The following is a 17,940-nucleotide window of genomic DNA, read 5'->3' as shown; positions in this document are numbered from 1 at the left end:
TGTATTTGAAAGCTTTAGTTACCTATTAAGTTGCCAAATCTATATAAATGATTGTATTATTATCAAATGCTTTACAAATAAAGTTACCTTATTATTATAATTATTAATAAATGTCTCATAGTGTGCCCTATTTACTGCAAATTACTGCCCATCTTGCATGTTCACACAGTGTTCTTCGTTTTTTCCTGTCTAATGCTAACATTAGCCACATTAGCTGCACAACACGCTGACACGAAGGATTTTCCTACAGTTGTGGTGGCATTGCCATCAAAAATAAAAGTTGTCCTTCAAGACTTCAGTTAAACAGATTTTTGAAGTGTATAAAGACTCTTGTGTTCACTTTTGCAGCCAAAATTTTGTGTGCTTTACTTGTGTGTGAGACACTTCAGAGTTAACAGAAGCAGCTCTAGACAGGAAATACACCCAGCAGCCTGAGAGGCAGCTATTCTTTCTGAATGGTTCACCTGAAGCAGCAGGCAATGAGGAGGCAGGATTATGCAAAGTTTGAACTGGGCAGATATTGAGTCCGTGTTGGTCACACAATAGAAGTGGATTTTCACCATGAGAGAGTTTGAAGATGAAGATTTTACACAATGGATAATATAACAAGCTTTTGAAACACTACACATAATCAAAGATTCAAAAACAAAAGATGGTTCAGAACCTTTGTGGCTTCTTACAAAAGGCGGTGTGTTGTTCATTCACATTACAGATGTTGACTTGTTATGAGGTTTCTCTGTTAAAGATTATGAACGTTTGTGTCAAAAAAGTCTGTTCTTCACAAAGTGTTGTTTAATCATCCATTCACTTCCTCATTCATTTGCTGTCTCAGATGTTGCATCTTTTTATACTCTTAAAAACAAACTGCAGCTATAGCAAAGCTATGCTGACTGAGCAACGTCTGTGATTATTTTTGCCATAAATTCCTGCAATCTGTGAAAACTTTAGCGGAACTAAAACCCACATAAGGCTGACCTGAGATGAACCAGAGCTGTGCGTTAGTTGGGCTTTGTTTCAGTGTAATATGGAGATGAAACCAGGAGAGAGTTGCAGGACTTCAAAGGGCATGAGTGATCACAGAGCTGGACCAGATGTTTGTGGACTCATGCTGTTGCTGTCCAGGTGGAAATCATGTAGAGCTGGATAAGCTCTTTTCAAAATGTTTCCTTTTACAGCTTAAATGTTTTTCTGCTTTGCTCTTGTCTACTGCAGAAGATGTAATAAGCACAGCGCATTCAAAAACGAAGTTCCTTATCATGATGAAACTAAAAGGTGATCTTATTTTCTGGTGAACAATATTCTAATGCTGCCTTGTTGTTGTTCTTTGTAATTTTCAGGGCTGCTGATTTGGGAGGGAGCATTTGTGTCTGTGCGTACACTGAAACGAGCTGGCATGTTGTTACTCATCTTCAGCACCCACACACTCAACTTCAATTTCAGGGTATTATTCGCTGATGAGTTTTAATTTCCCTAAATTAAGGAGTATGGCTGATCTAAATAATAATTTGAGGCTTAATGGCAGGAAACACCCTGTTCTTTCCTTTGAAAATGAGCAATGGGTGCATCAGGAAATGCTATATCATGTGAGAAACTGTATATTATTTTCTAATTTTCTTCAAATCCAGCTCTCAGTAGTGTTCAGACCTACTTACTACGGATCTATAGTGCAGACATCCTGGGTGTGCTGTTTCTTTAAACAATATTAGAGTCAGCGTTGCTTTAAAAGAGTTTCACAAAGGATATGAAACTTGTGTTTTCGAACCACATGCAACGTTTAATAGGGCGTTATGTTCATCATGATGAGTTGTTTTGATGACTGGGAGCGCTGATGATTGTGAAGTCCCACTGCTTTAAGCTGCAGTGACTCACTGGCACCACATGCAATTACAGATAATACAAGCAAAAATTGACATTAACTAAAACATATGGTCTGTTTGCTGCCGTATGATGTAAAAACACACATGAACCAAAAATATAAAGCTGTTTAATGTGTTACATATCAGTTTAAATGCACACTGTGGTGTAATAAATCTACACATGGAATCAAGGCGGTGTTTATACAAAAATCAAGGCAGAAAAACTTAAGCGAAAATGCAGTAAAGTATAGGAGGAATCATGTAATGACAGATGGGCCACTTCGGCCCGTTCTGTGATGAAGCTGAGAAATCTTTAGAGCGATAGTTGCAAGGGGTGCCAGCATCACCTGTTCGAAACAAGGATGATAAGGTTAGAAACTTATGCACCTGGCTGCCATATGCCACAGTGATAGCCTCATGAATATTCAAAGGACATGGTATGTCAGGTTATGTCTGCTCTTTGTCTTCTTTCTCTCAGCCAAGCAGCGATACCAACACTTAATAAATCATTAGATATGTTTAATGTAGAGATATTTTTTGGTCATTGATTCAAAGATTATGTTCCACTGTGTGTCTTATCCTGCAGGTACCTGGTCACTTTAGAAAACTTAGAAATTTTATGTTTTAAAAATGTAGAAAGAAAGCTCTGCAAAGTTCCAGTAATATTTTCAAAGGGTTGCCAATATGTTCTCCTTAAAGTCAGAGTAAGGTTCTTGAGATTCGCTCTAAAAGATGTTCTTGATGTTCTAGTTCTTGAGAACATTGTCAACAGCAACATCCCCGAAACATCCTCAGAATATTATTGGTAAAATGTGCCTTTGTTCATATATCAAATTATAGGAACATTTTATTAAACAAAAAAAAACCATTCTGTCTTTTGAGACATACGTAGATAACATCAATCTGACAACCTCCAAACAAAAACATAAGACGTGATTCGTGGAAAACAACTTCTATTTATAATTCAAAGATTACTTTTGAACTTTTCATTATTTGATACTCTACCTGTGTGTCCTCAAAAATCTGCTCCTTCTCATAGCTGTCAATGTAAATTCGAACCGTTGCCCCGTCACTTCCTGTCCCACTGAGCCTGTAGATGATCCGAGAACCATCCGAGAAGATTATCCGCAGCCCCTGCAGTGAAAAAACAGACTGTATAAATCTTTCAGGGTTTGCCTGCTCAGCTGAGAGGCTTTGATGCTGAGCAAGTTCAAATATTCAGTGACCACTGGATATGTTCTGTATCTGTACAAAAAACAGCCTCATCATTACAGAACAGCAGCACAGAATGTGTCTTGCACCTGGTTTCTGGAGATGGTGCTGTCGACTGGGTCTGTGTATTCAAAGTTGTCGGCTTTTTCCACTTGGTAGATTTTGTCTTCTACAGCAAACCTCTGCTTCACAAAGGACTTGTCGGCGATCATAATCTCCAGATCCTCCATCATCTCACAAGCTGCATCTATGTCTACATTCTCATAGTCATATCTGGGCAAAATAGATAAACCGTTAATAATGGAATGAATGCTTTATTGATGTTATATATTACATGGTGTTGTATATGATGTAGCCCTGCGACAGACTGGTGACCTGTCCAGGGCGTCCCCTGCCTTCGCCCGAGTCAGCTGGGATAGGCTCCAGCACCCCCCGCGACCCTAGTGAGGATAAATCGGTGTATAGAGGATGGATGTATGTATATGATGTAGAAGTTCTGAAGGGTTTCTTTTTTTGGTACTTATTAATACTTGTTAACTTGAGAGCTGTTTGTTCAAAGATTATATTGCCCATGTTGCTCTGTAAAAGGAAATAAAAACAATCTAAAACTATAAAGTAGATACAATGCCTTAGTAAGCCATTTTATGAGATCAGTTACAGTACCCAGCATTTCTTTTTTTCACTCAATGTTTATGACATTTAAAAAAAAAATATCACTGAAGGTAAGCAACTGGAGAAAATATACAGGTAAACTACATGGATGCCATTTAAAAAGAAAAAACTTTAATATGATGAACAGTTTCAGGTCATTTTACATAGTTTTGCCCTGTATTGTGTAAAATGTGTAATGACATATGTGTTCCACTAGGTGTCAGGCATGTCCTTCTTAATGTATTTTCTAAACAGGTACTTGTATGACTTCCACTCAGGTAAATTTTTCTTTTGTTCTAAAACGTTCTCAGAAACTTCTTCATAGTTCTAGTACTGTTTTCAAATCTTCTTTTCATGTTCTTAAAGGTCAAGCAAAATTTGTTAAAGACGTTCAGAAAAAGTGTCTGAAACATTTTTCAAACATTGAGTTGAGAATTTCATTCCTTGGTTATCGTGGAACATTATGGGAATGTTTTATTGTTCTCAACAGCCCAACACCCCAAAACATCTTCAGAATACTGAAGGCAAAATTAGTTAATATACCATATATATATATATCAAACAGGAACATTTTATGAAAACATGTTCTGTCTTCTGAGGCCTCAATAACATTTTGAAAACATTTTTGAATGTTGGTTTGAGAACCTTTGTCTTTTGTTATCATGTAACATCATCTGACAACATCCTTTAGACATCCTCTGAATGTTAGAATGTTCTTGTTTAGTTCAACTTCAATCTCATCATTTCAGAAGATAAATATCTTTAAAATGTTCACTGAACACTGAATTAAAATATTGCCTTTCAAACATTTTTAGAACTTGTAGTAAACGTCAAACAACGTTGTGGGAATCTATATCAACTAACCAATATACACGAGTTATTTTTCTCCTAAGAAATATTGCAGCCACTTTTTCTCAGTAGTTCTTTGTCTGTTGATAGTTGAGTCCAACTCTGAGAATGAATTATCTCAGAAACAACACTGCTGTTTCCTTGTGTGTTCACGTCTCACCTGGTGAAGTAGTTTCTTCCATATTTCAGCCAGTGGTCCTTAACAATATCCTCCACACTCTGCTTTCTGGTGGCGAGGATGGACAGCCATGCCAGCACAGCCCAAAGTCCATCCTTCTCACGAATGTGGTCTCCACCTGAGAGATGACATGAAATTACCAAGCAAAGAGAACATAAAAGAACTGCATGAGAATATAATCTTATGTTTTTTTTTCTTTCATTGCCTTTCATTTAAGATGAAGCAATATTTTTGCTCTAATAACTTGCTGAAGAGATACAGTACCTGTACCAAAGCTCTCCTCTCCACACAAAGACAGCATGCCTGCATCCATTAGGTTCCCAAAGAACTTCCACCCAGTAGGAGTTTCATAAAGCTCTATTTTTGTTGCTTTGGCTACTCTGCAGGAAATATGATAAGAGACTTTTCTAAGAAATCATACAGAACTTTTAAAACAATAGAAGTAAAACGCAACACAACATAACTGAATGTTTGTGACTGTATATCTCCACAGTGAATCCACAAAAACTTAATGGTTAAATATTTTTCCTTGTTTAACTCTGTCTGAATACAGAAAACTACTTTTAGCACATTTAGTTTTTGATATATGAAAGCCAGGCCCAAGTTTTACCTGTCTAAAGCTGCGCTTGTGGGCATGCTGCGGGCGAAACCTCTCACCCCTGTGTGCTGAAAGTACGGGATGCAGAAGATGTTGTCAGCAATCACAGCCACAGAGTCAGATGGGGTGACGAAGAACCCACGTTTACCAAGGATCATGTTACGGTCCTAGAAAGCAGACAGACGAAGGTCAGAGATCAAGAATCCCGGCTCCTTTGAATCTTCATTTTTATGTGAGTTAGCTTCACAAGCTCGTAGAATTTAGAAACTGTAAATCAGTGCACACACCCCATCACCATCAAATGCTGCACCAAAATCATACTGTCCGTCTCTCATGCTGTCAACCAGATCTGTAGCGTACATGAGGTTCGGATCTGGGTGTTGACCCCCGAAGTCCTCCAGAGGGACACAGTTAATGGCAGAATTGACCGGACAGCCGAGCTCTTCACACATTATTTTCCTCACATATGGTCCTGCCACTGGATAGCAGACAGACAAGACAAGCATAAGAATAAGTAAAGACTAGCATGAAGACATTAGACATCTGGTGTTGTACTAATGTTGGCATTCAGAAACAACAACAAAAAATAACTTCAGCTCAGCATCATAGTGGTTCAGCTATGAGTTTCTGTTCAGTATCTGTTGACTCTCATAATAGATTCAGCAGTGCAAAATCCCAGTTCTAAAAACGGAATCCTGCCTCTCCAATTCCTTTTTTTTGTTTCCTTGTCATATTCCCAAACTCTGCTAATTTTTATCGCTGATCTTAACATAGATGATGTGAAAAATGGGGAAAGTGCGGATCTGATTAGCATCAAATGAGCACAACATCATCGTCATATATGACTCAGAGGTTAAACAAATTCTTGTGTACTGACCGGAGATTTGACTTGACCTTATACAAATAACAGAGGAACACGAACATCGCAAACATGTTGTTTTTCGTAGAACACTTGATGGATCCTGGACTCTAACAAGGATCTTATATACACTGGTGTACTTCGATGAGCCACAGCATTAGAAGTAAAGTGAATAACATTGGTCATATCGGTACTGTGTGGTGTTCTGCTGGAAAACCTTGGATTTTGGCATCCATGTTGATGTAGATTTAGACACCCAAACAAATGTTGTCCCAGAACAGCACATTCCCTCATGCAAATGTCAGTCCTAAATGTCACTGACCTACCCCATCACATTGCAAAAACATCAAACAATCAGGAACATCTTGGGGAACACGGCATTCACTGAAGATGTTGATTTGACCTCCACACTTCCAAGACCCCATTCTGATCAAGCACCAACAGGATGCAGTGGAACACGTTTAATTCATAGATGCCCCACTGCACAACCGAGAGTACCCAAAACATCCACTACCAACATCCTGGAGCCAGATCCCACAGGACAGCCTGAGAGGTCCTCTGGTCCAGGCCCAATGGTTCAGAACATTTTTACCACATAAGGAAAACAAACACAATGTCTGGCTAGTGGTCATAAAGTTATGCGTGATCTGTGTGTGTGCTGCTGGTATTGCGTTGAAAATACATTTGTGATTTTATTAGATATTGAGAGCAGAAGTGAACATGCTGAAAATAGATGACTGGATGTTGACACGAATCAAACTCTGATTTCACATGCAGCACAGTTGTGTTATTAACCCTTATTTAAAACCAACACAACCTCAAAAACCTTTAGCTTTGTTCACAGTGCAGAGACGTGCTCTTGATGAGCTCCTCTCACCTCCGTGCATGGCGTCTATTCTGATCTTGATGTGGTTCTCGCCAGACAGAAGCTCCTTCAGAGCAGCGAAGTCAAAGATGTTCCTCAACAAGTTTGCGTAGGACTCCACAGAATCCACAATTTCCACTGAAAACAAGCACAAATGAGAGAAAAAAATATTAGTTATCAATTCTTTGATTTGTAAGTCCTCTTAAGTAAATGGTTGTATTTATATAGCGCTTTACATGATATGTCACATTTACCCATTCACACACAGACGGCGGAAGCTGCCATACAAGGCACTAACCACAACCCACCAGGAGCGATTAGGGGGTTTGGTGTCTTGCTCAGGGACACCTCAACATGAGCACGACAGGCCGAGGATCGAACCGGCAACCTTCCAGTTACAAGACGGCCACTCTACCCACTGAGCCATGCCGCCCCCCCTGACTAACACATTACCAAATATTTTAAAAATAGGGTTAAATTGTTTATTTTTTGCTTTGAAAGATGCTCAGTCACTCTCATACACATCCACACAATTATCCCCATTTTTCTCACACTTCCTTTTTCCTTTAACTTCAAGTGACTGGTGACAGACTGCTGCTGCACTTCACCTGTGAAGGGTTTGAACTTGTTCTCCAGATCAAACATCTGTTTTCCCAGGGTTGTCAGATCCACTCGCAGTCCGGGGCAGATGGCAAATTCCTCGATGGTTCTGCTGATCTGAAAGATCTTGCTTGTGACAGCTTCCTTGGCAGGGCCTTGATGCAGGAGGAAAAGTTATTCACGTGTAGCGTGTGGTAAAACTACAAACAGCATACTGAAGGTCATAATCTCTTAATAAAACTGTGCTGATCATTTTGTTGTGCCTGAACTCTTCCCCAGATTTAAGTACACAGAAGAGTCTCCAACTATTTCTGTGTCCAAACCCCACAGTGTGTCTGAATGAGGCCTTGTGCAGTCTTGTTAAATGTCTGACTTCTCCCATAACACTATTTTGCACTTGGCCCCAGCCTCTGCATGCTTCCTCCTATCAGGTTACCATACCTCCATTTGCAGTATTAAACTTGATGCCAAAGTCTCCATCAGGTCCACCGGGGTTGTGGCTGGCTGTGAGGACGATGCCACCGATGGCTTTGTATTTCCTGATCAGGCAGGAGATGGCCGGCGTGGACAGGATCCCGTGGTGTCCGATGATCATGCGACCCACCTGAGGAAATGTCACACAGGTGTGTTTGAGTTGGCCGAGATCAGAATGTGTCTTAATATATCCGAGTGAGGGGAGGGGAGGGGCGGGAAGGCCACTGAAGATCAGGTTTGCTTCTTCCTAAAAGTGAGTGGGACTAGAATTTCATTTAATGAACGACAGTGACGGCACATCAGGAGCAAGTTCCATCATGTGTAAGTGGGTTTTTTTTAAATTCCTCTGAGCATGTCTTTCAACCCAGAAAGCATCAGAGGCTCATAGTTTTTGTAATGTGAACCTGGAAACCATAGAGAGCTCATTACTGGTGTTAGCAAGAGGCTTGAAAACAGAGTCTGCTTAATGTGTTTCTATTTGAAGACATCAGAGCCGGGAGCTACGGCTATTCTGCTGTCTCAGTTTTTGTTTTTCTTTTTACCGTTGACAAGCAGCTCCCACCTTCATTTCTTCATGCGTTGTTCTGCTGCTGAATTGCATTATATGTTATTCCTCTTAGCATTTCAATTGCTTGTTAACCCTTAGATGCATAAGTGGGTCAAAAATTACCCAGTGAGGTCGTTTTCTTGCAATATCTTATTCATCAAAAAAACATGTTTTTTTATCACTCCATTTAAATTTTAAAGCAGCCTTTAATACTTTCAAATAAATTGTTATATTTGTGTGACCACCCTAAGCCCTTTATCACTGATAATATGATACAAGAGGTGATGAAGTGTCAAACTTGGAGGGATGGAGAGCAGCAACAGCTGAAGGAAACGAGTGAAAAAAAAATCAACAAAATGGGTGCTGGCATTCTTCTATTGCTGTTCTGGTTAATGCTATTCTTTTTTAATCATCAAAATGTTCAAAATTCTGTTATAAAGTGAAACATAAACATATTTCAAACATAAAATCATTCTTGTGTGGACAAAAGTATAATAAAAAAAAACAATAATACATATTATTATTATTATTATGAAGCAAAATCACAAAAAAATGTCCTAAAAACACATTAATTCTTATGGGGGTCATTTTGACTCATTGGTGGAAGAGCTGAGGGTCCTGTCATTTGTGTGTGTCAGTCTCATCTCTGTTTTTTTTGTAGCTCAGTACACCCACAGTACTGAATATTACAACAACTACCAAAGCTACTAGGAGCTTTTATCCTGTTTCAGCCAGACAAATAATGCAATGAGGCAACAGGTGATAGTTTTCATTATATCATAAAAGCAAAATTATAGATTTTATTAACATGTTGGTAACTTGTTGTATTTATTTATGTGCAGTATGTGTTTTGAATTTATGAAGAGGGAATGATTTAATGAGGTTAGCTAATAGCTAACTAGCTGGATAGTTCTTTGTTTATATTCAAATTTTTTGACCCAAAATACTTTTTTTTGGTGGGGTAATGCACACGTTCAATGTAAGTAACTAATGTGATGAATACATAGTTGTTTATTACTATGTTTCATTCAACCTCTTAATTTTTAAACTATTGTTATTTTGTTTAGTTTCTTAAAGTTAAGTTCGAAAATGGATTGCCATTCTTGTTTTCTTATTGGCCTTTCATTTTCAAGTGTTGCTGTTTTTTATGGCAAAACTGTTCTTTTGTCTCTAAAGTAAAAATGCTTTTAGAAAATTCTAAATTGCGAGTCATTGTTTTAGCTTCAAAAAGGAAGGAAATCACAAAAAAAGCTAGAATGTAAGATACTGTTTTCCCTCGCTTCTTGGGAGGATAAGGAGCGTGAAGGCAGGTGACACATACATGCTGTCATCTGCACATCAGGCCACATCTGGTCACGTGGACAACCACCCACTTCCACATACACACAGACCAGCCTGCACACACAAACAAACACAACGTAAGCAAGTGGGCACACACATGGTGACACCAACCCCGTTGGCAGCTGCCATCTGCACAATGACCTCAATAGCCGTTCGGTTGAAGAAGCGTCCGTCTCCCCCCACCACCATGGTTGAACCCTGGCGGTCACGCAGGTCAATGGAGGAGAAGATACTCTGGATGAAATTGTGCAAATAGTTCCTCCTGGACTGAAACACGTAAACCTTCTTCCTGAGGCCGCTGGTGCCGGGTCTCTGGTCGGGGTAGGGGGCTGTAGGGACGGTCAGCAGCTGCAGAGGACTGTTCTCCATTATTTCAAAAGGGGGATCTGACCTAAAGCTGCAGCCTGGAGAGCAGAGCTGTTATTTAGAGGGAAATCCCCCCGTCAGTTGACATGGGGGGAACGGTTCAGGGGAGCAGAATGGAAAGGCAAGAGCTTGACTCCTCCTATTATTTCGCTCGTAGCACAGGGCCCTTCTGCAGCCCAAAATAACCTTTCAGACTAATGTGTGTGCAGAGGCGGGGGGGTAACTGAAGACGCTCCTTCACACATGTGCAGGGAGATCACTGTCAAGGCTGCAGTCACAAAGAAGTGTGTGTTTGGGTGTGTCTCGGTGGAAGTATTGAGGTGTTACGGGAGCAATTCATCCATCTGTGAAGGGCTGCAGCTGTGCTCAGATTAATTATGTGCAAAAAGAAGGATGACATCTCTCATTAAAGCTGTTTAACACTATTTCAAGAGAGGATATTTACCCTTTCCTAATGCCGATGCTGAAAACAGACAGTCAGAGGAGCAATTAGAGAGTAATTAGAGAAGCATGCTAAACATAGATATGTTGTTTTAAGGTAGCAATTTATCAAATCTAATTATACACAGAGACAATCAAGTCACAGAGGAAGGGATCTGCATGAGATGGAGCAACGCTGCCCTCTAGAGTTTATTAAGTGCTCCTAACGACACAGTACAAAAGAGTTTGGCATTAACCTCACAGTGCAACATTCGGAAAGTTTTAGTATGTAGTAATAGCATGAACACGCATCAGTCATTCATTTACTTCGGCATCACAACAAAGCAGCTGTAGTTCAAGGAAGAAACAACTCAAGGCCAAATCTGTTGACACATAATTGATGTTATCGCAGTGTCTGATCAGAGCCAGAACCACAAGCAATGAATAACCCCAAATAACAAAGTACAAAGTTAAGGATATTTACAGCTAAATGAATACTTGAATTGTTAGTGGTCACAATCACTGTTGTTGTGTTTATTAAGTTAAATAAAATATAGTAAATGTATAAAAACTGAGAATGTTAAGAATAGAGAGCTGAGTATTGATACAAGTGTTTCCCAACTTTTGTTATCTTTCAAAAACACAAAATGAAGAAATGTCTGTTTGGGTCCGATTACCACATTTCAGATTGTTTGATTTAAACAAACTGAAATGAACAAACATAAAAGGAATCAGTAACTATTTTGATATTTGACTGATATAGATAGGTAACTTTATAAGCAATAATGCAGGGGAAAAAAATCCTGTTTCCAGCCTGTAAGCCTTCACTTTCCTCAGTCTTCTATGATTAAAAATGGATTTTGGGGGTAAAGATAAAAACAAACAAACAAACAAACAAGGTCTCATATGTTATTAATATCTCCAAAATGCCAAAAAAAAATTGCTTGTTTGTCAAGTGCTGTATGTGCTTGTTTCAAATGGCAGAGTTCACATGTCATGTAACTTGTGCCACATGACTCCTTCATGAATTTTAAACCTATTCACCCTGATGAAGACTCTGAATGAAAACATGTGGGTAATCCATGTATTGATAAAGTATTTTATATTTAAAATCAGAGTGCCTTAAATAGATCGTCATCTGCCAACCAATACCCAGCAGAACAGTCAATATAATATTTATTTTTCAGACTCTTATCGTTTAACTGATTTTGGCGTGTTCTTATATTTATTCTATGGAGTCAGTGCAGTGTTTCCATTTTTTTTGTTTCTGGACTCTGTAGGTTTTAGACTGTAATTGTGACAAAAACAACACTTGACATTTGTGGAGTTCTGGGAAACTGATCCACATTTTTCACTACTTACTGAAGTCATCACAGTATCAAACAATTGGTCAATAATTTAGATAATTAGTGTCAGTCTGAGCAATAATGAGAGTAACTTTTAGGTGCAGCCTTTGTTAAATTTCAAGAACAATTTAAAGGACAGTCGAGCAAGCAAATGCTAACATTTCTCTAAGACAAATAACCAGTTGAAGAACAGCATGTTATGCAGAGAAATATGTTCTACTGTCTTTAATATCCTGTTATTTCCTTCCTGAATCCATAGATCCGTATCACAACCCTTTCAAGGGGTCCTGCCCCAAATGTTGGGAACCATCACACTGAGAGTCAATGTGACTCGATATGAAGACTGCTCATTTATAGCTGTCTGGCTGAAATTCTTCTCTTGAATCCCTAACCAGTGAGTAAGTGAAGATGTACTTTATGCTATGTAGTGAGGATGGTGAGCTAAGTGGATATATAGTAGGTTTTACGATGCGTTTTGATGTTCCTTTATGCATGGACAACATCCCGGCTATAAGAAGTTTAGCACAGAGCAGCCCTCAGACTTTTAAAGCTTTGTTAGTGTCTTGTGTGACTGACTTTAATCTACTGAGACACTTGGAGGTGAACGTCCTCTCTGCCCCAGCCTACAGTGAAACTCTGGCTGCCACATAAAGCACAGCCAAGGCTTTCCTGATGAGGCTGCTGTTTATTGCAGGTTTGTATTGAGAATTTTTACTGGATGCTGCTGCTGCTGGATCAGAGAAAGACACCCGACTCAAAGGAAGCTGATGCGGGGGAGGCGATGCTGGGGGAAGCCATTGGGCGGAGGGAGATCTGGGTGAACTTTAGGGAGTAAGACCCCTTTCGGCCCAACTTCCAGTGGATGCCTTTCCTACGATCTGAACGCCACTTTGGTCTCATGTGGAAGTATCTCCCATTCAGGTTGGCCTCTCCGCGGGCGTTGAACCACCATCCACCTGCAAGACAACAGAAATAACATGTCTTGCAGCCCATTCTAGATGATAAATGCCTGTTATTTGCACCCCACTGGGGGGGAAACATGCCTACTACTTGTACATCTGCTGCACCTGCTTGCTGGTGGGCCCAGTTTGAGTCCTGGTGGTTGTCGTTGTCTCTGTCCTTGGTGGAAAACATCATTCCGGTGTGGTTGCTCATGGGGTCGGGCAGATTTCCAGACAGATACGAGAGGTGAATGGTGTAGTTGTTCTGCGGACCGTCAAGGTAAAATCTGTATTCGATGAAGCGTTTGTCCTGTTTCCAATCTTCCACCCGGATCTGAAGGACAGAGTTGCCCTGACAGGCCAGAGAGTGAATCTTCTTGAGACCCAGCCAAAAATCTCCTGTGAGAGACAGACACCAGCAGACGAAGTTCAACAGGCAACTATGAGGAGGCGATGCACAAAAAGACACATACAAGAGCAGACATACTGTACATTATGAAGATACAAACCTTATTATCTTCTTATGAGACTAATATAGGTGAAAATTTGGCTTTTGAGAGCTAATTTTCCAACATTAGATGGTAAATGAATAAAGAATATTGTCTCTTACCTTGAAAATCTCCAAAACCATTTTCATACGTCGCCCAGGTTTGATCAAAATTCACTGAACCGTCTTTTCTTTGCTGGATAACGGTTACCCCATGGTCTAAAATGGAAAAAACAACAAAATCGAACTTAATTTAAAGCTACTGTGAAGTAAAAACTTGCTAATGTATATAGAGTCTGTATTTATCCTTTTATAAGAGTTTCAATATACAGTCAGATAATTTAGTAGCAGATGACAGATAATAGACAACAGATGAATTATTTGAATTTGTTAAGCATAGATGCCAAATATTTCATGTTCCCTTATTTTTTCTCTTAGAAATGAGGCTTCTTTGTCTTATTTAACAGTAAATGAATTATCTTTGGCTTGTTGGTTCAACAAATCAAACGATATGAAGGTGTCACTTTTAAAAAAGTTTCTCTGAACATTTTTCAGACTAACTGATACAAAAGCAGGCTCATTTATCAATAAAATAAACAATCATTGTTGCAGTCTCGCTCTCTCTGTACATACTAAATTCACCCTGCCCTTATAAATCTGAGCTATCCAGGGGAAATGATGCAACATGTAATGTTGCATCATTACATGTTGGAGACCTATCTGACTGCCCACACTGTTTACTTTTCTTTCATCTCCCGCTGTATCACAGATATAATAGGTCGCCACAAATGCAAACACAACATTTGGTACTGTTTTTGCATGTGAGATAGATGATGGACTTGGAGATGAAACTAAAAATTTGCCTCTGAAGTGCAGAAGTGAGGTTACCTTTGTTCATGTCACAGAAGGCCATGAAGGGATCTGATCCGTTGGGTTTGATGGCGTAGACGCCGCTCGCCCGCTCTCCTCTGTTGAACAGCTCGCTGCAGTCTGATGGCAGATCTATCGAAAAAATTACCACAAATTCAGTGTTACATTTGAAACCATCTTAAGAAACTAATGTAGACATGTAGATGAAGGGCAACAGTCTAGACAAGCTCCATTAATAAGAAAACATATGACTGCACAGGATGTTCTGAGACTGTGAGAAATACCAATCAGCTGACAGCTCTGACTATATGAAACTTTACGAATACGAAGCAAGAAAATTGTAGCAAATCTCCTGGACACATTCATAAATAATGAGTACTGACACAGTAAGATTGAAAAGGTAACCTTTGTGCTAGCTGATGCTATGGCTGACAGATACTAAATCCTAAAGTCGCTGGAAACATCTGCCTGTGTTTTATTTTCCATCTTACTCATCATTCTGGCGCTGCTGGTGGAGCTTGAGGTCAGGTAGGGGGTGAGCGTCGGTGCTTCGGTGTTGAAGATTTCCGGGATCCTCTCGATGGTCTCCTGGGCTAACCCGTTGGCTGAAAGCTGTGGAAAATTGTTGGGGAAACACTTTAGCTCACAAACATAATCCTCAGACTGTGTATTGAAAAGCAATTCCAGACAAAATAAACTGTGGGTTGTTATGCGGCAGAAGTTCTCCAAAGTTTTTGAGGTTTTTCTTTTTCAAATTAAATGTAACAATACAGATTTCATTTCAGCTTTCAAAACTAAGTAAAATGCAAATGAATTCGGTGCTGACCGGGATTATTAAAAACATGAACAGTTCCTTCAGCCTCAAAAAGATTTAGAACCTCAATTATATTGTTCAGCGGCGTGACTCTGTGAAAGTTTTCTTCCAGCAGCACAGCAATTATGACAGCTCATAACCTAAAAAGTAGGCAAAATAATCTCAGTAAATCTAAGAAAAGATTCATACTTTTGCACAGCAGAACACTAAAAGCCCATTTGAGTGGAACTTCTCATTCACTCCGACTGATTAAAGGACTGTAAGAAAATTACAGGGGGTGATATAGAGGGACTGAATGTTATATTTCACTTCCTAAATAAGCAAAAACATTTCCCTGCTTTATTAAAATTTAATGCATATGATGCTTCTCCAACAATCACATCGATCCTCATAATCATGCAGTCGTGATTATTTACTTTTTCCTCCAGGAGCTTGATCTTGGTCCTCTGGTGGTTGAGTTGGTCACTTTGTTCCCTCACAGCCTTCAGCAGCTCCGTGATGCTCTGCTCCTGGCTGAGGATCACCTCCTGATCAGGGAAGAGAATGAGCTCATGTTTAATATTATACACTTTAAGTGTGTTTTATAACAGCAGTATGAAGCAATGCATATGTAAGGATAAAAATATATAGTCAAAAAGCATATTTTGGCACTTTGGAAAAAGTTGCCTCTGTTTATTTTCAACAATGGACAATATGACATTAAAAAGTGAGGATGAAATGATAAAATGTCCGTTCTAATTATATCCTGTGCACCAAAGAATAAGCAGCCCATAGAAAAATTGTCATCTGACCTACAGGGAATTCATGAGTCAAGGGGTTTGGTATTTGCTGCTGCATGATCTAAATGATATTTCTGGGGCCTCACATTGAATAATAGGTGCAGGTTCAGGTCACTCACCCGAAGGCCGTTGATCTCTGCGGCCTGTTCACTCGTCAGCATTCCATCTGACAGACTCCTCAGCTTCTCCTCCAACCCTTCCACCTTCTCCTGCAGCTGGCTCTTCTCCTGCAAGATGCTGTCCATCTTGGAGCTGATCTTCTCCGACATGCCCCTGATCTCCTCGTTGTTGGCCTTCAGCACCACCGTGGTCTTCTTCAGCTCCTCCTCCTCCTCCTTGATCTCGCTGGCCAGCACCGACAGCTGGTAGAAAGAGCGGTCGAAGATGTTGAGCTTCTGGAAGATGTCGTTGATCTGTCCCTTCGTCTTTTGCACAAACTCCCGCAGGCTCTGGCCCAGCTGGAGGAGGCCGTTCCCCAGCAGACGAACGTCATCCAGAGCAGCAAAGCGGGACCGGGTTTCGACAGGAGCCTCGAGGTGGAGGGCCGGGGGCTCCTCTCTGGCACAGAGGGCGGGGATGAAGGTGGCAGCCAGGGCAAACACAAAAGGAATTAATGCTGGTCTCATGTTGCTGTATCGCTTCTCCAACTGTGCGTCGAAGATGTCAAGGCGGCAGCTGGCAGCCCTCGCCTCTGTCTGTGACTGGACGAAGAGCTGCTGGGGGAAGATCCAGGCCTTTATACTTTGTCTGGAATCAGGTCAATGATTAACCTGTGGATCCGATCAATATCTGTGTGCAGAATGTTTCCTGCTGTTGGTTGAACTTCAGCTCTTTAAAAAAAATTCTGTGGACACTTTCGATAGTCTTATTAAGTGTAATATTAACCAAACTTCAACAGCAGAATGCAACATCACAAAATTCTTCATTGTTAAAAAAAATTTCAAGCATCATTTTAGTGGAGTTTTTATTTTCTTTGCTTTCTTTGAAGTTGCTTCATATCAGAGGATCTTTTTTGAGTCACATGCTGGGAAAATTTCCAGCATCACTGAGGCAAGAACCAGGAAATCCAAAAAGCTAATAAAAGTAAGATATTAGAGGTAAATATTGAACACACTAATGGCTGGAGTTCACATTGTTGCACATCAGATTGGTGACAGTTTATATGCACTGATTTATGTGTGAATTTGTCAGATCTAATGTGTAATATCCACTGAGCGCAGCATGGATTGTAAAGTGTGACAGCAGCAGGAAGGTATCTTTCCTTCACACACAACAGGTGAAGCCTCCTGTCACTGCAGGAGCCGCCAAGTGCTGTCAGAGTCTCCTGGATAGGCTGATGGTACATCTTCTCCTTCAGGAATGACAACTGAGCCAGCCTCCACCTCCATGCTGTCACTGGGGAATGCCAGGACAGAGCTGGCCTTCTTAACAGGGCTGTTCAGTCTCCTCCTGTTAGCGGTCGAGATGCTGCTGCTTCAGCGGACCACGCAAGAGAAGAAGGCTGAAGAAGGTGAATATTTGTGAGATCTGATGCCTACTATTTGGATGTTCACTGCTTTAGGAGGAGTGTTTGCACCTCCCTGAATTGACGTGGAGTTGGTTCGGCTACTAGTAGTCCACAAAAACTAGTTTCACTCATTTGAATTTACTGAAAGGGCAGTCATTTTGACAGCAACTGCGCTTGTCACTACAGCAAATTTAGGCCATTACCTGTGCTTCATCACTGTAAGGTTGTTTTCCTCTCAACCAGGACGGTGTGACACTGTGTTTTTATTGACCTGCAGTTACCTGTGCTGAGGACACAAATGCTCTCCTGTTATTGTTGTGTTTCTGTTTTATTTTTAAACAGAAGGATGACCCAGTTTACATAAAAGATCGATTGAGATG

At 40.3% G+C, this 17,940-nt stretch overlaps 2 protein-coding genes across 2 annotated transcripts; both read right to left on the bottom strand.

Moving 5' to 3' along the window:
• Positions 1-1,967: 1,967 nt before the first annotated feature.
• Positions 1,968-10,849, bottom strand: LOC110950757 (phosphoglucomutase-1-like). The gene is made up of 11 exons (XM_022193522.2): positions 10,142-10,849; positions 8,110-8,272; positions 7,677-7,823; positions 7,081-7,206; positions 5,632-5,822; positions 5,357-5,511; positions 5,011-5,126; positions 4,729-4,864; positions 3,158-3,341; positions 2,862-2,990; positions 1,968-2,203 (listed from the first exon to the last, which is right to left on the bottom strand). Exons 1-11 carry the CDS (start codon positions 10,397-10,399, stop codon positions 2,114-2,116), a joined length of 1,695 nt encoding a protein of 564 aa, XP_022049214.2. The 5' UTR covers positions 10,400-10,849; the 3' UTR covers positions 1,968-2,113.
• Positions 10,850-10,991: 142 nt separating this feature from the next.
• On the bottom strand, positions 10,992-16,771 carry LOC110950758 (angiopoietin-related protein 3-like). The gene is made up of 7 exons (XM_022193523.2): positions 16,173-16,771; positions 15,691-15,801; positions 14,952-15,072; positions 14,479-14,592; positions 13,714-13,809; positions 13,230-13,502; positions 10,992-13,118 (listed from the first exon to the last, which is right to left on the bottom strand). The coding sequence occupies exons 1-7, from the start codon at positions 16,677-16,679 to the stop codon at positions 12,898-12,900; spliced, it is 1,443 nt and encodes a 480-aa protein (XP_022049215.1). The 5' UTR covers positions 16,680-16,771; the 3' UTR covers positions 10,992-12,897.
• Positions 16,772-17,940: the final 1,169 nt, after the last annotated feature.

Source organism: Acanthochromis polyacanthus, chromosome 9 (genome assembly GCF_021347895.1).
Source record: "Acanthochromis polyacanthus isolate Apoly-LR-REF ecotype Palm Island chromosome 9, KAUST_Apoly_ChrSc, whole genome shotgun sequence".
In the NCBI taxonomy this organism is placed as follows: Eukaryota; Metazoa; Chordata; class Actinopteri; family Pomacentridae; genus Acanthochromis; species Acanthochromis polyacanthus.
The sequence above is the reverse complement of the archived record's forward strand: the minus strand, read 5'-3'. Positions and strand labels throughout refer to the sequence as shown.